Below are 27,988 nucleotides of genomic sequence, written 5' to 3'. Positions count from 1 at the left end.
GAAATCTCTCTTCTTTCAAAGCGACACTCGGTTCACGCTCAATTCCTTCTCATCAACGTTATTAATCTAGGTCAGGTTTTGCGCACCCCTTTCAACAACCACAAATTTTCCATAAAGCAAAGACCCTCCCCATCTCCCAACAAAAGTTGAATTCCACCACATTGGTAACTGAGACTTAAAAGAAGGATGCTTAAGCCATATATTCTTAAAACGAAAGAGGCTAGGCCCCATTTCTAGATAATTGAAGATAAAATTAAAGGCCAATGATCCGTGACTCTTGGGCCCACTATTTGTCGAACCTCCCAAACATCTCTAACCAACCTGAGGAGAGTAAAAACCTGTTGATCTGTTTCTCCCTCTACTATTAGCCTGAGTAAACTTGTCATTCAACAAAGGGGATCAAATCAAACTCCTCAATAAAATCATTAAAATTTCTCACTAACCTATTGACACGCCCTTGGGGAGCCTCTTCACCTTGGAAACAAATGATGTTAAAGTTGCCAACCACACACCAATTAGACCGACAAAGCACAAACTTAAGTCTCCCAGCTCGTTCAAGAAATTACTTCTACTTTGGCCCTCAGAGGACCATACAAGCCCGTATAGTCCTCAAACAGCTCGTATCAAATATCCGAGTGATAGAAAGCATGATCATGTTTCACAAATTACCTGCATGCTACTTGATAAAACATTGCTCTGACTTCCTTCATCAATGTCCCATGTTTCTTCCTGTCATAAAGCAAATTTGATTTGTTGAGGATCAGCATAATCAAATAAGACCTATTAGATATTCATAAGGGTCAGAGGCATCACTAAATATAGAAATAATCAATGATATTACCTGAACAAGTTTTTCCAGATTCTCCATTAATGTCTTCTCTTCTAGTTCTATGTACACCGTCAAGTGCGGTTCAAAGCAAGAAGAGACAATTCCACGGAAGTTGAACTGCCAACAAATATTGGAAAATATCCAAGAGCTATTTTATCCATATGAAACAAAATCTTGGGTATATTTATATATTGCAGTATTTAAAGGAAACGAACTGCCACCTATGAACTATCTTATATAGCAGAATAGCTCCTTGCAAAGTATACCAATGCTTAAATCTTAATAGATGACGGAAGTTTGGTTTACAATGAAACTTTTTCTTGTACACTTGCAACTACATTGTGTAACAATCTAACGTTCCATTATTGAATTGCATACAAATTAGTTAAGTGGTAAATTACCCCAGCTCCAGGCACCGGCATATCTTTGATTCCATTCTTTTCCTGTCAATCAAAATTTAAATAGCATTTAGACAGTACAGTTTTACATGAATAAAGAAGAAAGGAAAGGATAGTCATTGAATGTGGTATTCTCGCATTTAAAAATTAAATTACATACATCATTCTCTGGTCCTTGATGTACGGCCAGCTTCTTCTCATACTTTTTTCTGATGTCGGAAACATTTTGACTATTACTATCCTCTCTACCAAATTCTTCAATTTCATTTCCACTCTCCTTCCCTCGAGCACCTCCTCCAAACTTTTCTGCCAGTTCGTCTTCAAATTCCAAAGTTCGTTGTAGTGCCTAAACAAAAGTTTGATAAAGATGAGTAGAAACCAAAAGAGAAGATAACTTATTAAAATGGCAAGAGGTCAGAAGACAGGATTTAGAATGCAGGCTTCGCAAAGAGTATATGTGATTGTTCAACAACCATCATAGATTTTATCAAAAAGTCAAATTATTGCCTTCGATATACCCACATGGAACCATTAGTCCTTTTTTTTTTTTTTGGAGGAAGAGCAAAAGAGATACCAGCAATAATGTTGCAACATCTGGCTTTTCTTTCAAATTATCCAGGATGTCCTCAAGTTGTTTTCTGCAATCATTAAAACCATTCAACAAAAAATAAAGGTCTGAGAAAAAAATAAAATAAAATAAAAACTGGAGAAAGAACTAAGACTCTTTTTCTACACAACACTGCAGTTTACTTCACAGTACACGATTCGCCTTGGTTATGCTATATTGAAAACACAAATTATTGATTATTTGTATATGTTGGTTTGTTTTAACTTTCAAGTGGAAGAATTCTTGACCTTGATCCTTTATTTGAAAGTAACTAGTTGGTGTGTAGGGATAGCTCATCTTCTCATTAAATAATTCTCTCTTTTGATAATGGAAGTCTTCTTCCTTGATTCAGTTTTTTTAATTTAAAAAATATATATATATAATGTTTGTATTGGGTTGAGTCTATGGTTCTGATAACAAAAAGATCCATCTGTTTTATGTCTTTCCATGGGGATTTTCATATCTTGACAAGATAAACTTTTTTTCCAAAGATTTACTAAGTTCACTTCTACAATTCAAGGATTCTGATGCATGCTGCATATGATTACCGATTGGCACACTTTCCTTTACCACTTCAATATTTGCTTCAACAAAGAGTTTTTCCCCCTTAACTTTTCCCTGATCTATCCATTTCAAAAAATTTATGTAATATCCTTGTCAATTTTATCGATGGATTTATGCATTTTCTAGGTCACACTATCCTTTTTTACGTAAAGAACCTATTTAATTAAAACTTTCCCATTAATAGAGTTTTCCCTCTTTATTTAGAGCTGCTTCTAACCAAAATGGATCTGTTTTGGATCATTGGGATTCTCAAAACCTATCTTGGTCTCTACCCTTCAGAAGACTATTAAAAGATGAAGAAATACCAGACTTTCAGACTTTGCTTCTCTTGATTTCCAACTTAAAGCCTTCTCTCAGACCTGACTATCGTTCTTGGTCCTTAGAAGCAAGTGGTTCATTCACGGTAAAATCTCTGTCCAACCATCTTGCCTTGGCCTCACCTATTGACACCCACCTTTTAAAAGCTTTGTGGAAGACCAATAGTCCTTGAAGAGTGAATATTACGGTTTGGATCTTGCTTTTTGGATCCCTAAACAGCGCCTCAGTTCTACAACACAAGCTGCCCTCCCATTTTCTTTCTCCTAATCAATGTGTTTTATGTAAATAAGCTGGAGAAGACTTGCAACACTTGTTCTTTGACTGCTTCTTCATTTCTTGGCTAGTCCTTTTTAAATCCTTCCACTTCAGCTGGGTTTTCGACATTACTTGTAAAAAGAACGTTCAGCAGTTACTCACTGGTCCTATTCTCAAAAAAGCCCCAAATTTGATTTGGTGCAATGCAGTAAAAGCAATATTAGTTGAAATTTTGTTCGAAAGAAATCAAAGAATCTTTCAAGATAGAGAAACCCTATGAGGCTGCTAAACTTAATGCTTCTCAATGGCGTTCTCTTTCAAAGCACTTTGCAGCCTACTCACTTCAAGATTTATGTTTGAATTGGCAAGCATTCATCCTCCCAGTTTGATTATGTTTTAAGGAGAAGGGTCACTACTATCCAGCTGTGAAGACTTAAGTAGTTAGGCTTAATTCATTATTCTCTTGTTTTCCCTCTTGGTTTGTACTATGTCCATCAAAAGATGGCGTTTTTTTTCTTTGTATTCAATTCTCTTGTAAGTTCCATATTTTCCGTTTTTGTTTGAGTTATACGGACATGATGAGGACGCTAAGGGGGTGTCAACGTAGTTTAGATGCCCGGGTGCGTCTCCTGATCCCGTATCTTGTATCGCTCTTATTTAAGTACACATCTCTTATACTTTCTTTTTATGCTTTAATAAAAAGTATGGTTTCCTTTTCCAAAAAAAAAAATAGTTCCCCAGACAAGTTGGATTTTCCACATCCGTGCATCCATCCAAAACCTAACCCATCCAACACATACAAAGCTTGATTATTGTTTATATATCATATAACAAAGATTAAAGCAAACCAGTTGTCTGATAATAGATAAATTACTTGAACAAGAGAAGAATTCAAACTCAAAAACAAGTTCCATACCTTGTTTTTTTACAGAACTGGATACAAAGACGATATGGGACATGCCACGAAGGAGGAAAAATTTTCCATATCTCTTCATTTGTTCTTATACGACGCTTTATCCATGCATATCTTCGTTCAGTTTTATCTAACTTCGCCAATTCTAGAAATATAACAAACATACAACATCAGGCTATCTTTAAAAAATACACAATTAGTTATTTGACATAAATTTATCTAAAAAGGAAAGTTGCAAGAGTTCAAGAGGGCAAGATCTCCTCTAAAAGAAGTATCACAACTTTTCAACTATTGAAGAAAGGTTTGTTTCTTGTAATAAAAATAAACAAAAGAAAATATAAGTTTTTCAGCACTTAGAAAGTCAAGAAGTCCAAGAAGAATTAACATTCTTGTTTGGATTATGCTTAATAGTAGTCTTAAAACAGCAGCTTTGCTCCAAAGGAAACTTCCTTCTTCATTCTCTGTGTCTTAAATATGTTCTCTGTGCCAAGTGGATGGGCTGTCGTTTAATCATCCATTTTTTGGGTGTTCTTACTTGTTGACCTGTTGAGATCACTTTTTAATGCATCAATCCTGTCAAAGCCTTAATTTCAGAATTATAGTTGGAATAAAATCAAAGGATTTTTTAAGGCAAGCACTTTTCTTGGCTCGATCACATTTTGAATCAACTCCTGCCAAGGCTTTTTTTAATGGTATGTCTGAATTGGAATGCTTTTGTAGTTTATAATTTTGATTATCGTTTTATATTTCTCACACTCTCATTATCATTTCTTCAATAAAAAGTTTCATTTTTTTATTTTTTTTAAACGAAAACAGAACTTTTCATTAATATAATGAAAAGAGCAAAGTTCAAATTACAAAGAGGCATGAACCAAATAAACCACTAATGATCAGGAGATGCACCCGGATATCTCAACTAGGTTGACACATCCATAGTGTCACAATCACCCTTTCAGAGGCTTCACTTAGAGATTGTGCGACACTTACTCCCGCTTAAGAACAAGTCAACCAATTCCGCACAACGAGTGCATCTCACAACCTCCACCCCCGTTTTGGAGAAAATGGTTTTAGAAAACGGGTTTAGAGGAAAAGGTTTTCGCAAACGTTTGAAAGCATGATTTGAGTAAAGAAAGATTGTAATAGGTTAGAAAGCAATAAGCAACCACAATGGCTTTATAGCATAGCACTCCGAGTATGAGGATATGATGGTTAGTCTTATCCCCATATAGTGCATTCTGAACAAAAAGCCAACTGGCACCTTGTATATGCAAAAGGACGAGTGTTCACTTACAACACAAGTACAAGGAAAGCAAACTAACTTAACTAATAAAATACATAACATGAAAGTATGATAAATAAGGGTTGGATTGGACATGCGGCCATGGGCAACATGCCCTGGACAAGCATGACTGTTACATTCTCCCCCACTCAATTGGTTGATGACCCCGTCAACCGACTCTATTCGAACTCAGTAATTTGTTGAACAACATTCTTCAGGTCTTCTGCACGCTCCCAACTGATCTCTTCATCTAAGAGGTCTTTCCACTTCATCAAGAACTCATGTACATCTCGTCTTGGTCGTCCAATGTGGCGTGTTTGTTCAGCAAGAATTTCGTCAACTTCTTTCTCAATCGTGTTCTTCATTGTGACCGATGGACGTGTCACTGTGTTGTGTTGTTCGTCATTGGGATCGGGGTGGTAGGGTTTCAGATTGCTAACATGGATGACAGGGTGAATCTTCATCCATGAGGGCAACTGAACCCGATAAAAGGTTTTTCTGATTTTCTCGATCACTTCGATTGGTCCTTCATATTTCCTCACTAGGTGTTGGTCTCATTGGCCATCAAACCGAAACTGTTCTGACCATAGTTTAATCAATACGTGGTAGCCCATTTGGAACTCACGAGATCTACGCTTCGTATCAGCCCAATTCTTCATGTGCTGACGCTTTCTCTAAGCACGCACGAGCAACTTCAGAAGACTGTCTCAACTCTTTGGTGAAGCTATGTGCCTGAGGGCTCTTTCCTGCATAGAGGTGGTCTATGATGTGAGGCATGAGGGGCTGTCGACCGCAAAACAACTTCAAAGGGTGTCTTTCCCATGGACGAGCTTTTCTGGCTGTTGAAGCTAAATTTGGCAACATCCAACATCTGAAGCCAATTCTTCTGTCTTGCATCGATGAAGTGTCGCAGATACTCTTCAAGCATGCTATTGAAACGTTCTGTTTGCCCATCGGTTTGTGGATGATAGCTCGACGAGATGTTCAAAGTCGAATCCAACATTTAGAATAATTTTGTCCAGAACGTCCCAGTGTATCTTCCGTCATGGTCACTAACGATGCTCACGGGAACACCCCACAGTTTCATGACATGCTTGAAGAATAAGTGGGCTGTCATTTCTGCAGAACACAGTTTCGGCGTTAGGATGAATATGGCATATTTCGAGAATCTGTCAATGATGACCAGCATGGATTCAAATTCTCCAACTTTCGGCAGGTGCGTGATGAAGTCAAGGGATACACTTTCCCATGGTATTGAGGGCACCGACGGGGGTTCTAGTAAACCCGCTAACTTCGTCCTTTCGACTTTGTCTTGTTGACAAACAAGGCAAGCTTTGGTGTATTGCATGGCATCGTCTTTGAGGCTCGGCCAATAGTAGCCTTGTTTCAATAGTGCGTAAGTTCTTTGCCAGCCATTGTGCCTGACCCACAATGTGTCATGACATTCTTTCATCAATAATCTCCGCAAATCCCCTGACCGAGGGACATATAGGCGGTTACCTTTGGTGAGGAGAAAGTTGTCTTTGACCCAAAACTGCCGAGTTTTCCCTTCTTTCGCTAGTTGTACAATTGCCTGGGCCGCTTTATCATTTGTTAGATGTGCCTTAATCGTCTTTCAAATGCTCCCACTCAAACTACTGGCTTTTAGATGGGTGAACGTGCACAAGGCCGGATGCTCGCTCTTTAGACTGAGAGCGTCAACTACTTGGTTAGCCTTACCCGGCCTATGTTCAAATTGAAAGTCAAATTCAGCTAAGCATTCTTGCCATCGTGCCTGTTTCGATGATAACTTGGGTTGGCTGAAAAAGTGGCATATTGAATTGTTGTCTGTCTTGACCACAAACTTGGCACCTAGGAGGTATTGTCTCCGGGCTCTTAGACAATGAACAACTGCTAGCATTTCTTTTTCTGAAGCGGCATACTGCTTCTCATCGTCATTCAACTTATGGCTCTTGTACACAATGGGGTGTCCATCCTGGAGAAGAACACCCCCCAAAGCAAAGTCTGATGCATCCGTCTCGACTTCGAAGGGCTTAGTAATGTCAGCTATCCCAAGGATAGGGCCCTCCATCATGGCCTTCTTCAAGCCTTCAAAAGCAGCTTGACACTCTGGAGTCCACCTCCAACTTGTATCTTTCAATAACTCCATCAAGGGTCCTACCTTTATAGAGAATCCTTCCACGAACCGTCAATAGTAATTGACTAATCCGAGGAAAGATCGCAGATCAATGACGGAGGTCAGCACTTTCCGATCTCGGATGGCCGCAAGTTTCTGCTCTTCCATCCCTATTCGCCCGCATTCGATCATATGGCCAAGGAAGTTGATACGCTGCTATGCAAATGAGCACTTTTCTCTTTTTACATATAACTGATTCTTCCTCAACTTTTCGAGAACTAACTATGGGTGGACTTTATGTTCCTCCATGGACGGGCTGTACACAACTATATCATCAAGGTAGACTACCACAAACTTGTCTAGATATTTGTGAAACACTTGGTTCATTAATGTACAGAATGTAACAGGGGTGTTGGTGAGGCCGAAGGGCATGACTAGGAACTCAAATGCCCCGTATCACGTAACACGGGTGGTCTTTGGCTCATCACTCTCTGCAATGTGAACCTGGTAGTACCCTGATCTTAGATCAAGCTTTGTAAAGTACTTGGCCCCATGAAGACAATCGAACAGGTCAGTGATGATGGGTAGAGAGTACTTGTTCCGGACCGTGAGCTTGTTCAATGCTCTGTAGTCAAAGCACAATTGGAGGCTTCTATCCTTTTTCTGAAACAACACATGGTCCCCGTAGAGCGCTTTAGTGGGTCTAATGAATCCCGCATTCAACAATTCGTCTAACTGCTTTCTAAGTTCTGCCAACTTTGGCGGCACCATGCGATATGCATTTTTAGCAGGGGGGGTCTGGCCCCGAGTAGCAACTCAATCTCATGATCTATCCCCCTCTGTGGAGGCAGGGTTTTCAACAAACTTTCTAGCATGACGTCGATGTATTTGTCTAACACATACTGGATCTCCTCGGGAATAGATTATTTCAGATCTTCTTCCCCGATCATGGGGATGGCCATGAAGGTAGGTTCACACAGGCTAGCCCTCTCTTCAGTTGGAGGGCCGATATCATTTTCACTCCGTCTGGTTGCTTGATGATTGTTTGGACAATAGTGGCACTCAACCCTGTTATTACCAAACATTTGCCAGAGGCATAAGGATGACCTTGTGTTCAAGGAGAAATTCCATCCCTAACACAATCCTCTAAGTCATCCATTTTTACGATCATAAAACCGGTTTGTCCAACCCACGAACCTAGTTTTGTCGTTGCCCTTCGGGCAATTCCCACAATGGGTAGGGCGACTAAGTTGACCGCTTTCATTTTGCCTGGGCCTTTGTCCCACTGCAGGTTGAGGCGACAGGCTTCTGTCTCAATCATAAAGTTATGGGTGGCGCCGAAGTCGATCATCGTGCTCTTGGCCAATTATGGTTCACCCATGCCTCAACATACATGAGCCCACGTTCCACTGGTTCCTTGTTTCCTTTTGTCTTCTTTTGGAGGGCAAATAAAAGCTTTAGGGCCCCCATGCGTTGGTTTTCGTTACCTTCTTCTGTTGGCGTGTTTGACTCAGCTATTTCTCCCTCAGTTTCAGAGTTTGTTGCCAACGAAGCCTAGAAAGCTTTGAGGGTCGCTCGATTTCGACATTCATACACTCGATGGAGCCCCTTACATAGGAAGCACGAGAGGGGTTCCCCTTTATAATTGCTCTGTTGTTGATTAGGCGCATACCCCATATATCCCCCGTTTGGTTGGAAGGGTTTACGATCCATTCCTCCTGCTTTGTCTCCTCCCCCACTATTGGGAGAGCTAGATATGTTCGGTTTGTTACTCCCACTAGAAGAGGTTGGATTCCGCCTCAATTCCTGAGGCATGTCATTGTTGAGATCAAACAGTCGTTCTACGATAGTTTAGGCTTCAGAGAGACTCTGGACTCTCTGTTCATACAATTTGGTTTTCACCCATGTCTTAAGGCCTTTGACAAAACAGAAAACTCTGTCTTTCTATGACATATCTCGGATGTCCAACATCAGTCCCGCGAATTGCTTTACGTATTCCCTAATACTACCAGTATGTTCCAGTTCCCGTAGTTTGCGTCTTGCCAAAATTTCGACGTTCTCAGGGAAGAACTGAGAATGCAATTCCCGTTTCGGCCTATCCCACATGTCAATGGTACATCGACCCTCTTGGATGTCCATGAAACGGGACCTCCACCATAACTTGGCATTGTCTGCCAGGTGCATCGTCGCCAAGGTGATCTTAGATTCTTCAGTCACTGTATTCGTAGCCATGAAATATTGCTCCATATCAAAGATGAAATTCTCTAGGGCTTTAGCCCCATAGAAGGGCTTAGGTTCGAGTACTTTCACCCAGTTAAATTGGACCGCACCCCCAACTGGGGCTTGGTTTCCCACCGCTCTCGTGGTGAGGTTTAGTCTTGCACTAACATCTGCGATCTCTGTCCTGACAACATTGAGGGTGGCTTTAAAGTCTTTCGACAAACTATTCACGATCTGAATTATCGCTTTTCGTGAGTTGTCTAGTTCTTCGACACACTCTTCCATATGAGCAACAGAGCTCGTCGAGCTGTCCCCACGCCTGAAGCTACCAGATCTTGTAGCCTTTGCTTCTAGGGTTCCAACCCTCGTCATCAACTCCTCGACGAGCACTCCATCTAAACAGCTAGCTACCGCATCGATTCCGTCGGCCTTCATAGAGATTTCTTCTAATAAACTTTCTAGGAACCTAACATGATCAGGGACTTCTCTTAGATAGAGCAGTTGCTCTTCTATCTCAACCAACAGGTCAATGTGGGGCTTGCCCAACTGTTTTGTAGCAGACATGATGGTAGCTTCTCAACTTCTAGAGCCAATGTGGCTCTGATACCAACTGTCACAATCGTCCTTTCAAAAACTTCACTTAGCAATTGTGCGACACTTGTTCTCGTTCAAGAACAAGTCAGCCTATTCAAATACGGATCGCTGATGGCACAACGAGTGTCTCTCACAACCTCCACCCCTGTTTCGGAGAAAACGGTTTTAGAAAACTGGTTTAGAGGAAAAGGTTTTCGCAAACGTTTGAAAACATGATTTGAGTAAAGAAAGATTGTAGTAGGAGAAAGCAATAAGCAACAACGGCTTTATAGCATAACACTCTGAGTATGAGGATATGACGATTAGTCTTATCCCCATATTGTGCATTCTGAACAAAAAGCCAACTGGCACCCTTGCATATGCAAAAGGGCGAGCGGTCACTTATAACAAAAGTACAAGGAAAACAAACTAACTTAACTAATGAAATACATAACATGAAAGCATGATAAATAGGGGTTGGATTGGGCATGTAGCCATGGGCAATAATCCCTAAACCAACATGACCGTTACACATAGCACCCTCATCATATCCAATACAAAACGAGATTTTAGAGATTACAATAGATCTAAAATACTTTATTATATAGAAAAAAACAAAAGCATTCTAATTGAGGCAAATATCCTGAATAGAATAAACTTCAAAGAGCGTGAACTGCAAAGTCCAAGAAGAAGCTAAAAGACGAATTGAACCCTATTTGTCTAACCAATCCTTGTAATTATCATGGCAAATTCTCTGATTACATTCAAACCAAATCTTTAACTGCATTTGGCCAAAAAAATCTGAACTCTAGAAGACAGAGAAGGACCAACCAAAAGATATGAAATTTTATCCTCTTTACATTGTTCCCAAAAACCCACAGCAAACTGAAGTTAGAAAATAAGTTCCACCAGCAATTTCTTGAGAAAGAACAACAAATACTGCAAATCTTCTCCATTGGCTAAACACAGTGGATAAATTGAGGGTGAAAGATGATTATTCCGCATCTTATGTTGGAAAGTAAAAGAGCAATTAATGGAGCCATAAGGCAGAATCCAAGTTAAAATATTGATTCTTTTAGGACTTTTTTATTTCCAAAGGGCTTTGTACATCACCTTTTCGAGAGGAGTAGAAGCAATCAAATATTGTGACAAAGATTTCATCGAGTACCTTCCTGAAGCATCCAAAGACCATAATCTCGAATCTGGTAAAGACGAAATTCTAGTGCACTCAATTTTACACAGCAGTTACTGAAATTCAACAGTCTCCTCTTCTTTTAGCCGCCTACGAAATAAAAGGTTCCAAGAAACAATAACCGAGTCCCAATGATCATTGACACTGTGTTTTGGAGAAGAAGTAATGTGAAAAAGCTTAAGAAAGCAAACCTTGAAAGGAATATCAGAACACCATGAATCCCAAGCATTTTATACGAAAAAGGACCTCTTTAGTGAATTCATGGTCTACAATAGTTAACTCAGACTTGTTAGAGTGCTGCGTTCGAGTTCAAGCTCCTTATCTCTCAGTCAAAAGGTCAGTATAGTCTCATTTTTCGCCTAATAATTTTATTCTTTCAGAGTTTAAAATCTCAGGCTCCAATGCACCTTTTATGCGAGGTACTCCAATTGATATACCAAGTGGCAATTGTCCCAAGTCAATTGACTCTGATGTTGATTCAATTGTAAGTACAAGCAGTGAGGAAATTGATCGATTTGACACAGGAATTTCAAGTTGCTGACTCTGAAGCTGAGGTCGGGGAGGATATTCATCCTCTATTTCAGACAGAAGAGCAGCAGGTTTTTGGACAAATTGGTGATTCAAATTCTGTCCCCCTTGGTAAGGAAGAAATCCCTCAAAATATGTTGCCCATAGTTGAAGCTTGTGACATAATTCTTGGGTGAAAAAGAGAGAAAACACTCAGAAGAGCAGAAAGAGCAGTTTTTTACATTGCCCTATGAATATGTTCACGTGGAATACAAGAGGCCTCAATGACTCATCTAAACAATTAGCGCTTAAACGCCAATTAAGGAAAATAAAAAAGTTGGCTGCTAAATTATTGTTGTCGGGTAATAGAAAGGTATCTGAGCTGTAATACTCACCAAGGTTGGGCTGGTTTTATCATATCCTCAAAATTGAGAAGTATAAAATCTGTCCTAAAGAAATGACATTCAGATTTTGAAAGCAATAAAAAAAAATAGGAAGAAAGACTCCTAGAAGAGATCAATAGAAGAGATAACGAGGCAGAAAACCATAACTCCACCTCTTATGGAACATGAAATGAGGATAGTTCTAAAAGTTGATTTAATGGCTGTCTATCGTAACGAAGAAAGGAACTTATTGCAAAAGAGCAAGCCGAATTGGTTGAATTTGGGAGATGAGAATACTAGTTTTTTCCATCGGTTTTTAGCAGCAAAAAGAAGAAAGAATCTGATTGCGAAACTGATAAATGATCAAGGTATCCCAATCATTTCTTTTCGAGAAATTGAATCTATAATATTGCACTTCTATAAGGCACTTACTAGCCTATGGGTGCAAGGTCTATCCCCCTAAATTTGGAATGGGCTGTAGTATCGGAGGATCAAAATAAGCATTTAGTATCTTGCTTTACACATGAAGAAATAAGAAGGCCGTTGAAATCTTTGGGTAGAAACAAAGCCCCTGGATCAGATGGCTTCATGGTGGAGTTCTTCATTAAGTTTTGGGAGAAATTCAAAGATAATTTTTTGAGTTTATTTGAAAATTTTTATGGAAACGGCAAGCTGAATTCTTGCGTAAAAGAAAACTTCATTTGCTTGGTTCAGAAAAAAGATAGATATGGTAATGGTCAAAGATTTTAGACCCATTAGCCTAACCACCCTATCTTATAAATTTATAGTAGAAGTGCTTGCAGAAAACTTAAAAATAGTAATGCCTAATATTATAGCTCCTATAAGAAAAAAAATGCTCTCCCCTCTCTCCTCCTTTTCTCCCTTTCCCCACGCCCCCCCTTCCGACCACCCCACCGGAGCTCGCCATGCTCTCCCTAAACTTCCCTCCTTCTGACCGCCTCCCTCACCCCTCTCCCTCCAACCTTCTTCCGGCTTCTATCATTCCTCCCTCACTCTGTTTCTACCTTGTTTCCAGCCATGACTTCGTTCTCTTGCCGTATCCTTGACCACGCTTTCCATATGGAGCAAGAAGGATCGAACTTCCTTTTAAAAGACATAAAAAAGGGACAGTCCACTCTTCTCTCCTTAACCTCAGCTAATTGGTTTCTTGAGAGCTTTCGCAGACTACTGTATGGTTCCACCTTTGAGTTTTTCCTTCTAAAGGAAAGAGTTTATCAAAGCTTCATGAGGCTTGCCAAATTTCGTGCAAAGGAGAGTTGGTTTGTTGAATATGCTGGATGGCCAATCACAGGAGGAAGAAGGAACATCCACATCCCGTTCGGCAACGAAAAAGTAGGCTGGCAAGACTTCAAGGAGATGATCGATAGCTGCATCCAATACTTCAGAAAATCCCCTGTTCTCCAGGTTAGTTCTTCTTCATCTCCTCCCTCTACTAAGCTTAGTCCAGCCGGTCGTACCAGCCCTACTCCACCTCTTCTTCATCAATCTGGGAGAAATAAGGGAAGTCGAAAAGCCATCTTGCTTTTTTAATGAGGCTGACGAAGGAAATCACTTAAATATGGAAGTTGAAAAGTCCCCCCCCCCCACAGCCGCAGCCTTCTGAAAAGGCTTTTTTTAATTCAAAGGAAGCCGAGAAGCCCCCCTTGCAGCCGAGCAGTCATTCGAAAGATCATTTGGCATATTAAAGGAAACCGAAAAAGTTCCCCTGTTTTAATTTTGTTGTTTCAGATAAGGCTCTCGTCGTTCCATGGATAGATATTAATCATCTGCTGCCATTAAGATGAAAGAGAAAGAAGTTGAAAAACCACAAATGCCAAAAAGAAAAAGAAAGCAAGATTTTGTGTCCCCTGCAATGTGGTGCTTTCCTCATCTCTTCCTCGTTTGAGCATGTCTTAGCCAAGCCCGAAACCCCCAAGCCCCTTCACAGCTTTCCTCTTCCCCTGCTCTCTATCTCAATTCCTCTCCCTGCTCTCCCCTTGTTTTGCCAGATCACTCCCTGCTGCCTTCTCTACCTCAAGACAGTCGGTCCCCTCCTACCCTTTTTGGATGGGGGGCCCCCCCCCCCCCCCCCCTTTTTGATACCCGCCCCCTTTTTTTTTTTTTTTTCCGCCCTTTTGGTGGGGTCGTGCCCGCCCTCTGCCCCCCCTAACAGAGTTAATCTTTTGCTCTGTCTCTGCTTCCCAAGCCCCTCTTCCTCCCCTAACATTAAACCACCCCTTAATTTGGCAAACAAACCAGAAACACTAAACAAGAGCCCGCCACCCCTCTTGCTCTCAAAACCTTTTCCCAAACACTTTTATCGAAGAACAAGCACATGAGGGAACACCCCAAAAGCCTGGACTCACCCTCAGCTCAGTCTCCTCCCAGCCCCAAGAAGCAGAAATTCCTTCTTTTCCAAAGCAGCCTTTTAATTCCAGGTCAGATTATCCATCTTCTCTTCCCCTTTACAACCCGGCTGGACCACCACCAAAAGAAACCCCTATTTTCACCCCTAAACATCAATCAATCATTGAGAGAGATTGTCCTCCTGATTCCCCCTTTAGTATCAGTACAGAGGAAAACGATTGGTTTATCAATTCAGAAGATCAAGATGAGCTAAATCCGAAAGAAACCCTGCTTGCTGACCTAAATACCCTGTTTCAAACAGGGGAGGACCTTACAGCCGAGACTGAAATCCCCAACCCTGCCCTTCCAGCCCTTCCTTCAACCCCTTCTGACCTCCCAGCACACCTTTTGAGCTTAGTCATTGAATGCAGCCTATTATTGGACTAACCATTGGTTGGCATTGATAACTGTTCTCGAAAAAATGAAGATAGTATCCTGGAACACCAGAGGTCTCAAAGACATTAATAAAAGATTGGCCCTTAAACGATTCTTAAAGAAAATTAACCCTTAAATTGTGTTAATTCAAGAATCCAAGAAGGAAAATTTTGGTGCAAGTTTCATTAAATCTTTATGGAGTTCTAAAGATGTTGATTGGGAATTCGTTGAATCTTTTGGTGCTTCTGGTGGGTTGTTAACAATGTGGGACACAAGCTTAATTTCAGTAATAGAAACCCTCAAAGGCGGTTACTCTCTCTCAATTAAATGCAACACTAATTGTAAAAAGACTTGTTGGGTCACTAACGTATATGGGCCAACCGATTACAAAGAAAGAAAATTTGCGTGGGAAGAACTTCTGTCCTTGGTAGCTTATTGTGAAGACGCGTGGTGTATGGGTGGCGATTTTAATATCACAAGATGAGCACATGAAAGATTTCCCTTGGGTAGAAGCACTAGAGGCATGAGAAAGTTTAATAAGTTCATTGAGCAAGCAAAACTCATAGAAATCCGGTTGAGTAATGGGAAATTTACATGGTCAAGGGAAGGCATCACTGTTTCAAGATCCTTACTAGACCACTTCTTCATATCAAAAGGTTGGGATGAGTTATTTGAAAACTCTAGAACCAATAGACAAGCCCGGATTTTTTCAGACCACTACCCAATTTTATTAGAAGCCGGATCATTTAGTTGGGGTCCTTCGCCGTTCAGGTTTTGCAATAGTTGGCTACTCAACAAAGATTGCATCCAAATTATAGAGAAAGCATGGTTTGACAGCAAAGTACACGGTTGGGCTAGTTTTGAATTAAATCAGAAACTGAAAGATGTGAAAACAGCAGTAAAACAATGGCATCACAGCAATAAGGAAGAATTAAAACAGAAAGAGGAGAGGTTGCTAGCAGAAATTGAAAATTGGGGTACACTTGCTGAGAATTCTCCACTGTCCAGCACTGATTATGCAGCTTGGTCTTCTTCAAAATCAGAACTAATGGCCTTATATAGGTTGGAAGAAATTAACCTATTGCAGAAGAGTAAAATAAACTGGTTTAAGCAGGGAGATGAGAATACAAGCTTTTTTCACAGATTCTTAGCAGCAAAAAAGAGAACTTTTATAAACGAGTTAGTTGATGAACAAGGGGTCCCAACAAAGTCGAGTGCAGAAATTGAAAGCCTAATACTCAACTTTTACAGCAGCCTTTATCTAAAATCTCCAGGGCAGAGGCATCTCCTTTTAAATCTAGATTGGTCTTGTGTGAACTCGAATCAAAATCTTCTCTCGCAAAATAATTTTTCAGCCACAGAAATCCTCTCAGCCATAAAAACCCTTGGCAAAAGTAAAGCCCCAGGCCCTGTTGGCTTCACCACTGAATTTTTGCTGAAATTTTGGTCTATTCTCAAGACAAGCTTCCAAGATACCTTTAATGACTTCTACAAGAATGGCAAGATCAATGCGTGTATAAGAGAGAATTTCATTTGCTTAATTCAAAAGAAGAAAGTAGCAATCAAGGTAAGTGATTACAGACCCATTAGCTTAACCTTATTAATCTACAAAGTCATTGCTAAGGTGTTAGCCGAGAGATTGAAAGGGGTAATGTCCGACATCATTGCTCCATCCCAATGTGCTTTCATAGAAGGAAGGCAAATTTTGGATCTCATACTTATAGCCAATGAAGTGGTGGAAGAGTATAGAGCAAAAAAGAAGAAGGGTTGGATCCTTAAACTTGATATGGAGAAAGCTTTTGACCGAGTTGATTGGGATTTTCTAGAAAAAGTGCTTTGGGCCAAGAACTTCAATCAGAAATGGATAGAATGGATCTTTGGATGTGTCAAAAACCCACTTTACTCGGTCTTCATTAACGGGAGACCAAGGGGAAGAGTGGTCGCTTCAAGAGGGCTTAGACAAGGTGATCCTCTCTCCCCTTTTCTTTATCTTCTAGTCAGCGAAGTTTTGAGTGCATTAATTTCCAAACTCAACCAATTCGGCATCATTGAAGGGTTTTTAGTAGGCAAAGAGCAAGTCCAAGTCTCCATACTCTAATTTGCGGATGATACCTTATTGTTTTGCAAATATGACAGCACTATGCTGTCAAAACTTAAGCATACAGTGGAGCTCTTTGAATGGTATTCAGGGCAGAAGGTAAATTGGGATAAATCAGCACTCTATAGCATTAATGTGGATGATAGTGAGCTCTATACTACAGCAGCTTCATTAAATGTTTTGGCTGACCATCTCCCTTTCCATTATCTAGGGTTGCCTCTAGAGGACTACCCAAAAAAAGCCTCCTTTTGGCAGCCGGTCCTAGATAAAGTACAAGGTAAACTCAACAAATGGAGAAGATTCAATCTATCTAAGGGTGGAAGAGCCACTCTTTGCACCTCAGTCCTTTCAAACCTTCCAACCCATTACTTGGCCATCTTCCTTATGCCCAAAGGGGTAGCAACTAAAATGGAAAGGTTAATACGAAGTTTCTTTTAGGAAGGCAATAAGGGCAGCAAGCAAAATCACTTAGTTAAATGGGAATTGGTTCAAAAACCTTTAGCCGATGGTGGTCTAGGTCTTGGGGGGCTCAAAGCTATGAACATTGCACTCCTTGCTAAATGGGGGTGGAGACTCTTCAATGAGGAAAACTCTCTTTGGGGCAAAGTTGTTAGAAGTATTCATGGTAAGGATGCTTTTGATTGGCATACGACAAGGAAAGGAGGTAGAAGTCTGAAAAGTTCATGGATTAGCATCTCAAAGACATGGCTTAAGGTAGAATCCTTGGCCACTTTCAAACTTGGTAATGGCAGTCAAATTGGTTTCTAGTTAGACACTTGGGAAGGACATTCCCCCTTCAGCATCCTTTTTCCTAGCTTATTCAGAATTGCCATGCTCCCCAATGGCTCAGTTGCCGATCATTGGGACAATAACATAGCTTCGTGGTCCATTACTTTCCGAAGATCGCTTAAAGATGAAGAAATGTTGGCCTTCCAAGACTTGTTGAGAAAAATTGTAAGTAGAAGCCCTTCTCTCTCTTTTGATAAAAGAGTGTGGTCCATCTCAACCAATAGCCAATACACCGTTAAATCCCTCAAAAGCCACCTAACACCATTCTCCCCCTTGGAAAAGCCTATCTTCTCGGCTATTTGGAAATCAAAAAGTCCAAGAAGAGTCAACATCCTTATTTGGATTATGCTTTTCGATCAGCTGAATGTAGCTAAAGTCCTTCAGAGAAAGCAACCAGCATCCTCCCTTTCCCCCCAGTTTGCCCACTCTGCCTACATCATAGTGAGGACTCCCTTCACCTTTTCTTTGCATGTCCTTACTCAAATTGGTGTTGGAATAAGCTGCTGTGTTTTTTCAATCTTTCATGGACCTTGTGCAATGATTTCAAAAGTAACGTGTTTCAGCTCCTTGTCGGCCCCATCTCCCACAAATCCATCCGTTTGATATGGTGTAATGCTGTAAAAGCCTTATTGACAGACCTTTGGTTTGAAAGAAATCAAAGAATTTTCCATAACAAAGCCACTAAATGCCAAGACCGCCTTGAAGCCATCCGTCGTCAAGCCTCCTCCTGGTGCCTCCTTTCTGATCCTTTCCGTGCCTACAACCTTTCAGATTTCAACCTCAATTGGGAGGCCTTTATCTCAACCCCTCCTATCGGACAGCACTAAACATTTCCAGATTTCCAGACTTTAGCAACACTTATTGAACTTTTTATATATTTCCATTATTTTCAGGCCACTGTTTTGGCTTTATCCTTAGTTTTTCATTTTTGTTGTTTCTTTAGGCTTTGTCCTCTTTTTGTAATCTTGTTATCTTATCTCCCAGCTATGGGTTAGAATTGGAGATGATGAGGGTGCAAGAGAGTGTCAACCTAGTTGAGACGTCTGGGTGCATCTCCTGATCCTTTTACAAGCACTTGTATTCTCGTTTTGCTCTTTATATAACTCTCTTGTACTTAGAGCTTTCACTCCTCTCTATTTATTAATACAATGAATTGTTTCCTTTTCAAAAAAAATATTATAGCTCCCACATAAAGTGTGTTTATTGTGGGGAGGCAAATTTTGGACCTGGTTCTAATAGCAAATGAAGCAATGGAGGACTATCAATCCAAAAAAAAGAAGGGGTGGATTCTGAAATTAGACTTGGATGAGGCTTTTGGTCGGGTGGAATGGGCCTTCCTTGAGAAAGTACTAAATGGAAAAGGCTTTGATCCACTATGGATTTCATGGATAATGGGTTGTGTTAATAATCCAAAATTCTCAATCTTTATAAATGGGAGGCCAAGAGGTAGAATTCAAGCCACTAGGGGAATCTGACAAGGGGATCCCTTATCTCCGTTCCTTTTTCTGCTCGTTAGTGAAGTGTTGAACACTCTTATTGTTAGACTCCATGAAAAAGGAAAATTTGAAGGATTCCTTGTGGGAAATGATAAAATCCATATTTTACTTCTCCAATTTACCGATGATACATTGATTTTTTGTAAATGTGATGATGAGATGCTAGATAATCTAAGAAAGATGATAGGATTGTTTAAGTGGTGCTCGGGTCAAAAAAAGAATTTGGAAAAAATAGTCCTTTGTGGAGTTAATATAGAAGACAGCAAGATGCAGTCTACTGCCTCTCTTCTCAATCGCAAAGCTATTTTTTTGCCTATCATGTACCTTGGATTAACACTTGGGGGTTGCCCTAAGAAGGTCTCCTTTTGGCAGCCGGTCATTGATAAAATACAAAACAAACTTGACAAGTGGAAAAGGTACAATTTATCTCAACGGGGAAGAGTTACTCTTTGTAAGTCCATTTTAGCTAATCTACCAACCTATTATGTCCACTTTCTTAATGCCTGAAAAGGTGATTTCCATCATAGAACAAAAAATGAGAAGCTTCTTTTGGGAGGGCCACAATGGAGGAAAGATGAATCACTTGGTGAAATGGGAGATAGTCACACGATAACAAGAGGCGAAGGCCTTGGCATGGGAGATCTTCAAAACAGAAACTTAGCTTTGCTTGCTAAGTGGGATGGCGTTTTATCATGGAAGATGACTCCCTTTGGAGTCAAGTCATAAGAAGTGTTCACGACAGTAGCTTATTTATAGATGGCATACAGCAGGAAAGCCCAGCCTAAGCTTAAGGAGTCCTTGGATTAGCATATCCAGATCTTGGTTGAAAATTGAAGTTTTAGCAAGTTCTAGACTTGGTAATGGACACCGAATTGGATTTTGGATGGACCCTTGGATTGAAAAGATACCGTTGAAGGTTCGTTTTCCTAAATTATTCAAGATTTCCATTAACCCTAAAGGTTCAATAGCAGATTATTGGGATCAAGCCTCTTCATCTTGGTCCATTGATTTCGGAAGACATTTGAAGGAACATGGGGTAATAGACTTTCAGACTCTCCTTGGACTTGTTGATGGAAGGAGATTGTCAAATACCCCTGATAAGAGAGTTTGGTCTATTGATAAAAGAGGAGTTTTTACTGTTAAGTCTTTTGTGAAACACCTATCAATAGCCTTCCCATTAGACAAACAATTGGGGAAAGCGTTATGGAAGTCGAACAGCCTTCGGCATGTGAATATCACAGTTTGGATTATGTTATTTGGAGAATTGAATTGCTCCGCAGTGATGCACAAGAAGCTGCCTACTCATTGTCTTTCTCCACAAATATGCGCCCTTTGTATGCCTGCCTCAGAGGACCTTTAGCACTTGTTTTTTACTGTTGTTATGCTAGTCACTGTTGGCTGAGACTATTCACATTTTTTTAATTTGAATTGGGGTATTTGGAAGCAATTTTCGTTATAATGTATTGCAGATTTTGATGGGTCCTCCTTTGAGGAAGAAGGCTAAATTGCTTTGGATCAATGCCATGAAATCGTTGCTAGCTGACCTTTGGTTTGAAAGAAATCAACAAGTCTTCCATGACAAGAGATTGGCTTGGTTTAAGCGGTTCAAGACAGCCCAGCTGAACGCAACTTCCTGGTTCTCACTCTCTCAACATTTTGCAGGATACTCAATTCAAGAATTGAGCATAAACTGGCAGGAAATCATCTTTCCAGCTCCTTAGAGTCCTCTTCTGAGTCCTTGTCTTCTTTTTGGATGCACGGTGTTGTGTGTATTTTTGGTAGAATAGGTTTATTTATGTTTTGTTGTATCTTATGCTCGGGTTGTATTCTTGATATTTTGATTCCTGTTTGGTATTGTTGTTCTTTTGTTTATTTTGGAAATGATGAGAATGCTATGGAGGTGTCAACCTAGTTGAGATGTCCGAGTGCACTTCCTGATCCTTGAGTTTAGATTGTTCATTCCTCTTGTATTTTGAGTTTTGTCTCATTTCATTATCAAGCTTAAACTTTGCAATGGGGCCAAATTGACTCCAAGTCTTTGAGATGCTGATCCGTGGACTTATCCAACTTAAACCAAGCTTACCTGAAGTGTGCCAAAGATGTGGATCAACTCCATGAATGCTTTTAACAATTTTGCACCATAATGAGTCTTGCTCCTAAAGAAATCTCCAATTCCATTTAAACAATAAAGTTGTATTTCTGTTTTTCAGATTACTGATCCCTAAACCACCATCTTTTAGAGTTTTAGAAGCTAACTCCCATTTAACCAAATGATTCAGCTTGCTGCCTTGCTGACCTTCCCAAAATAAGTTACGTAAAAGTCTCTCCAACTCTTATATTACCGAGCATTTAAAATAAGAACATATAATAAGTTGGTAGGTTGCTAGAACTGAATTACATAAAGGTAAACGGCCCCTTCTGAACAAGTTATACCTTTTCCATTTATGAAGTTTCATATGGATTTTATCTATAATAGGCTGCCAAAAAGAGTGCTGTTTCGGATAACCACCAAGATGTAAGCCAAGATAGATGAAAGGCAATTTACCTTCAGCCTTGAAGAAGTAGAGATCAATGTAGCTTCATCAATATTGACTCCATATAATGTTGATTTCCCCAAAATTCCCAATTAACTTGCTGCCCCGAACACCATTCAAAAAAGCCAATTGTTTGAATGAGAATGTCTAACATGGCTTCATCATACTTACAAAAAAGAAGGGTATCGTTTGCGAATTCCAAAATTGATAGATGTACTTTATCTTTACCTACCAAAAACCCCTAAAACAGTCCACTGTCGTGAGCTCTATTAACCAAGGCACCAAGTATTTCACTAGTGATAAGAAATAAAAAGGGTGATAAGGGATCACCTTGCCTAATTCCCCTTGTTGAAGCTTGAATACATCCTCTAGGCCTTCAATTGATGTACACAGAAAATTTTGGGTTTTGAATACACCCATTGATCCAATCCAACCATTTTGGATGAAAAACCAAAAGATTGAGAATTCGTTCCAAAAAACTCCAATCGACCCGATCAAAGAGAAAAAAATCTAAAAGAAAGAATGACATCTACCACAACGAATGGCAAAGAGAAAAAAACAATACGAAAGGTTTCATTTTTGCTCACTTTAAAGAAACAAAAAACCAAAAAACCCTCAATTAGTAAACAAAAAGTTTCATTCTAGCATTTCATTTTTTTAGATAAGAGAAGCATGTGTGAAGGAGGATGTTTGATATGATGCCAACTTCATATCTCTCTTAGGTCTTTTGCTGTAATTTATTTCAAATTTTACTCCCTTTTTATATTGTCAATAATTGGGGTCTCTTTTTGTAGTTCTCTTCCTTCTTTTGGTTTCCGTTTCATGTTGGTTGGTTCATTAGCTAATGCAGCAGTCAAAGATCTAAGGGCTAGGATTAAAAGAAGCACTCTTGTTTTTTTTTTTTCTGAAAAGGAAACCTTACTTTTTATTAATGCATAAAAAGAAAGTACAAGAGATGTGTACTTATAAAAGAGCGATACAAGACAAGGGATCAGGAGACGCACCTGGGCATCTCAACTAGGTTGACACCCCCATAGCGTCCTCATCACATCCATACAAACTCGAACAAAACGAACAAAATGGAAATTACAGGAGGATTGAATACAGAGAAAAGTTGTCCTCTTTTGAGAAACATAATACATAACAAAGGAGAAAACAAGAAAATAATTCTAACTACTTAAGTCTTCAAGGTTGGAGAGTAGTGCCCCTTCTCTTTAAAACATAATCAGTCAGCGAGGATGAAGGCTTGCCAATTTAAACAAATATCCTGAAGGGAGTATGCTGCAAAATGTTTAGAAAGAGAACACCATTGAGAAGCATTAAGTTTAGCAGCCTCATAACGGGAGAACCACGTGAGTTCTTTATCTTGAAAGATTCTTTGATTTCTTTCGAACCAAATTTCAATTAATAGTGCTTTTACTGCATTGCACCAAATCAGATTTGGGGCTTTTTTGAGGATAGGACCAGTGAGTAGTTGCTGAACATTATTTCTAAAAGTATTATCGAAAGCCCAGTTGATGTCGAAGGTTTTAAAAAGGACTAGCCAACAATTTCTGGCAAAGAGACAGTCAAAGAATAAGTGTTGTAAATCTTCTTCTGCTGATTTACATAAAATGCACTGATTAGGAGAAAGAAAGTGGGAGGGCAGCTTGTGTTGTAGGACTGAGGTACTGTTTAGGGTTCCAAAAAGCATGATCCAAACCGTAATATTCACTCTTCGAGGGCTGTTGGTCTTCCATAGAGCTTTTAAAAGGTGAGTGTCAATAGGTGAGGCCAAAGCAAGATGGTTAGACAAAGATTTTACCGTGAATGAGCCACTTGCTTCTAAAGACCAAGATCGAGAGTCAGGTCTGATTGTAGGCTTTATGCTGGAAATCAAGGAGAGCAGGTTCTGAAAATCTGGTATTTCTTCTTCTTTTAATAGTCTTCTAAAGGGTAGAGACCATGAGAGGGTTTGAGAATCCCAATGATCCAAAACAGATCCATTTTGGTTGGAGGCAACTCTGAATAAAGATGGAAAACTGAGTTTAAAGGGTGTGTTACCAGTCCAAGAATCCTGCCAGAAGGCAATTCTGCTTCCATTTCCCAGTTTGAAGACTGCCAATGCTTCTACCTTCAACCAAATTCTTGAGATGCTAATCCAAGGGCTGCGAAGACTGCAAAAAGTCTTTCCAGAAGTGTGCCATTCACCAAAATTTCTGCCATGAATACTCTTTATAACTTGTGTCCATAGAGAGGAGTTCTCTTGGATAAATCGCCACCCCCATTTGGCAAGAAGTGCCAAATTTCTTCTTTTTAAGCCTCCTAGAGCCAGACCACCATCCTCTATTTTTTTTAGACAACCTCCCATTTTACCAAATGATTTAGCTTCCCTCCTTTTATGTCCTTCCCAAAAGAAAAGAGGAAATAACCTTTTCTGGCATTAGAAAAACGAAGCACTCTTGTTAAAATCAACTTTAAGAAGATTTAAGAGCGTGGCTTGTAACATCTTTCATTATCTTAATGAAATGGTTCATTTCTTGTTAAAAAAAAAAAAAAGAAGATTTAAGAGCGTGGTGTGTACATTCAAACGTCCTTGCTCCAGCTCGCCTCAATGCCTCGTTTTGGTGCTCTCTTACTTAATCCTGTGATGGCTTCCCTTCTCAGGACATCAATCCCAACTCGCCAATCTTTCTATTTCCTTATCGGCTATTGTTCACTACGTTAATGTGTATTTTGGCTTATGGTATCAACGGATTTTTTATGCTCCTTTGATTACGAACGAGATCATTGAAGATTATGCCAGAAGAAATAAACAGGGGATTGTGGTCAAGATAGAAATTGAGAAAGCTTTTGATAAAGTCGACGGGGATTTCCTAGATCTTGTTCTACTGGCAAAGGGCTTTGGCACTACTTGGTGCAAATGGATTAGGGGGTTGTATCTCTTCAACAAACTTCTCTATTTTGATTAATGAACACACTAGAGGTAAGATTCGTGCTTCGTGGGGCCTTAGACAAGGTGATCCTCTATCACTCTTCCTGTCTGTCATCATCATGGATTGCTTCAGTAGAATGATGATTGAGGCTAGTTCCAAGGGGCTGATTAAAGGCTTTAGCATTGGGTCGAGATCACTGCAGGTGCATCATCTTCTCTTTGCCGATGACACCATCCTTTTCACTGATAAAAATGATGAATCTCTTGATAACCTCTTCGGTCTTGTTGGACCTTTTGAGAGGGCCTCAAAACTTAATATAAATCACAAGACTGAAATTTTGGGTATTCGTACTACCACTGGCGACTTGGATCTGATTGCTGATAAGTTCGAATTGCAGACTAAGTCACTGGCCCTGCTCCTACCTTGGACTTCCATTATCTGGTAAGCCAAATCAGTCTCCTTCTGAAGCCCTAGAAGATCAAAAGAAGGCTTCATTCATGGAATCATAATCAGATTTCAAAGGGTTGGGCGCCTCATACTCCTCCAAGGCACATTATCAGATCTCCCTACTTACTACATGTCTTTATACAAGCTACCTTCATCGAAACAATTCCCCACCACTGTACAAGCAACCTTCATCTGTGGCCAACACTATGGAGAAATTATACATAAATTTCCTGTGGAAGGATGTTCATCAAATCATGGATCACATCTTGTTAAATGGGACAAGGTCATCAAGACTCATGCTAAAGAGGGCCTTGGGTTACAAAGTTTGGCTGATAAAAACCGTGCTCTCCTAGCTAAATGGGTTTGGAGATACTATCACGAGGATGGGGCTTTATGGTAAAGATTGTTGATGCTAAATATGGGGCGACTCCTTTCAAGTCATGGCCCAACACCATTTTCCCCAATTACATCAAAGGTCCTTGGAGTGTCATCTAGGAGCACATGAATCTCATTACAGATAATGTTGCTATTAAAGTGGGAAATGGGAAGAATACCTCTTTTTAGTGCGACAGATGGACTAGAGCTTTTCCTCTTAATGAGATTTATCCCCAGTCGTTCTCTTTGTCTAATAAAAAACGGTCCTCCATTCACGACCTGTGGGATATTAGACAGAGTTGGTCTCTTGATTATAGGAGAACCTCAAGGGTAAGGAGATTGAGGAATGACTTGATCTTATGAGTAGCATCAACGGTGTCCACCTTTCCAATACCAAGGATACATGGATTTGGCAACCAGACATTACAAGTTCTTTCTCCACTAAATCCCTTTCCTGCACACTGGGAACAGATCCAGAGTTCTCTAATCATCCCTTTTATGAAGCCTGTCAAAAAAGCAGCTTGTAACCCTAGGGGCATTTTAGTAATTGTGTGTACCCTAGGGCTTCCCACTAGTCTATTTATTTGGCCTTTTCTCTTGTACTTTGTGTATCAGAATTAATAATAAAAATCAGTGTCTATCGTGGTTTTTCTCCCTGTACTAGGGTTTCCACGTAACTGTGTTCTTATTCTCTTCCCTATTCTTTTATTTTTAACAAAGCCATTTGGGATGATTATTACCCAAAAAAGGTTGAATCTTCCGTTGGGAAGTTAGTCATAGTGCCATCAATACATGTGACAGGATACAGAGATGGCTTCCCCACATGGCCCTATCTCCCCATTGTTGCCTCTCGTGCAAGTCCGAACATGAATCTTCTAGTCACCTGTTTATCCATTGTCATTTTGTAGAGAGGTTTTGGAAAGAGATTATCTCATCCTTTGGTTGGTACACTGCCCTTCCAAAGGACATCGACAATGCTCTAACCTACACTCTCACTAGTCATCCTTTTACCAAAAACAAGAATGATTTTGATGCATCTGATTCGTGCTTTCTTATGGATTACATGGAAGGAGAGAAACAATCGCCTTTTCAATGACAAGGGAAGCTCTTTTGTTTGTTTTTTCAAACTCATTGTCTTACATGCAACGAGTTGTGTAAATGCACATCTTTCTTTAATTCATACACCCTTTCTTCCCTTTTGACCAATTGGAGATCTCTTATATAACTCCTTTGGCTTGGGCTGTGGCCCCTTTTTGTAAATTTCATACATCAATGAAATTTATTTCTTATAGGAAAAAAAAAAGAAAAAAGAATCATTCCATTTATGTTCTTTTTTTAATGATTTATCTTTTATTTACTTTTCTCCTTCCTCTATGAAGTTTTGTATCTATGGAGCATTAGTCTCTTTTCATTTAATCAATGTTAAAAAAAACAGCATGGTATGTACAAAGGGCAAGGAAGATTTAAGAGCACATATTATGGGGTCAAATTATTCTTCAAATATTTTTCTGTTCCTTTCCACCCACAATGTCCAGAGTAAGGCTAAAGCAGAAACGTCTCCTCTATGAGGGTTCTAGAGTAAAATCATAGTTACGCCGTTTTCTTGCTGCCAAAAAAACGAAAAACCTAATAACAGCATTAATCAATGACCAAGGGGAAGCTACAAAGAATTTCAAAGAAGTGGAATTCCTAATTATTGATTTTTACAGCAATCTATACTCAAAAAGTCAAGGATTGAGGTATATACCTCAGAATCTGAGCTGGCCAAGGGTCTCTTCATATCAGAATTTGGGGCTGATTTCCAATTTTAATTTGACAGAAATTAAAGAAGCAGTAAAGATGTTGGGAAGAAACAAAGCTCCAAGATTGGATGGCTTCACAATTGAATTTATATTAAAATTTTGGGAGCTACTAAAGGACAATATAAAGAGTATTTTTTATGATTTCTACCGAAATGGGAAGCTCAATTCTTGCATCAAATAAAATTTTATTTGCTTAATTCAGAAAAAAACAGAGGCAGTTTTAGTGAAAGATTTCAGACCCATTAGCCTATCTACTATAATCTATAAGATTATAGCTAAAGTACTTGCAGAAAGGCTTAAGAGAGTAATGCCTAACCTTATAAGTCAAACCCAAAGTGCTTTCATTGAAGGGAGACAAATCCTTGATCCGGTCTTAATAGCTAATGAGGTCGTAGAACATTACCGAATTAAGAAGAAAAGGGGTTGGATTTTAAAGCTTGATCTTGAAAAGGCTTTTGATAGAGTGGATTGAGATTTTCTTGAAAAAAATCCTTAAGGAAAGGAACTTCCACCCCATGTGGATATATTGGATTTTGGGCTGCCTCACTAACCCAATGTTCTCCATTTTCATTGATGGGAGACCAAGAGGAAGGATTA

The 27,988-nt window shown here is 39.7% G+C and overlaps 1 protein-coding gene across 2 annotated transcripts in view; it reads right to left on the bottom strand.

Annotated features, from left to right (window-relative positions):
* Positions 1-27,988, bottom strand: part of LOC120085323 (vacuolar protein sorting-associated protein 53 A) — a 53,628-nt gene that overhangs the window by 9,598 nt on the left and 16,042 nt on the right. For both annotated transcript variants that reach the window (XM_039041254.1, XM_039041255.1), the window contains exons 9-14: positions 3,888-4,029; positions 1,802-1,865; positions 1,388-1,573; positions 1,231-1,272; positions 842-946; positions 670-729 (exon numbers count right to left, since the gene is read on the bottom strand). In XM_039041254.1, coding sequence (XP_038897182.1) covers positions 670-729; positions 842-946; positions 1,231-1,272; positions 1,388-1,573; positions 1,802-1,865; positions 3,888-4,029 — 599 coding nt within the window. The remainder of the gene's footprint in view (positions 1-669; positions 730-841; positions 947-1,230; positions 1,273-1,387; positions 1,574-1,801; positions 1,866-3,887; positions 4,030-27,988) is intronic.

Source organism: Benincasa hispida, chromosome 9 (genome assembly GCF_009727055.1).
Source record: "Benincasa hispida cultivar B227 chromosome 9, ASM972705v1, whole genome shotgun sequence".
NCBI lineage: Eukaryota > Viridiplantae > Streptophyta > Magnoliopsida > Cucurbitales > Cucurbitaceae > Benincasa > Benincasa hispida.
The sequence above is the reverse complement of the archived record's forward strand: the minus strand, read 5'-3'. Positions and strand labels throughout refer to the sequence as shown.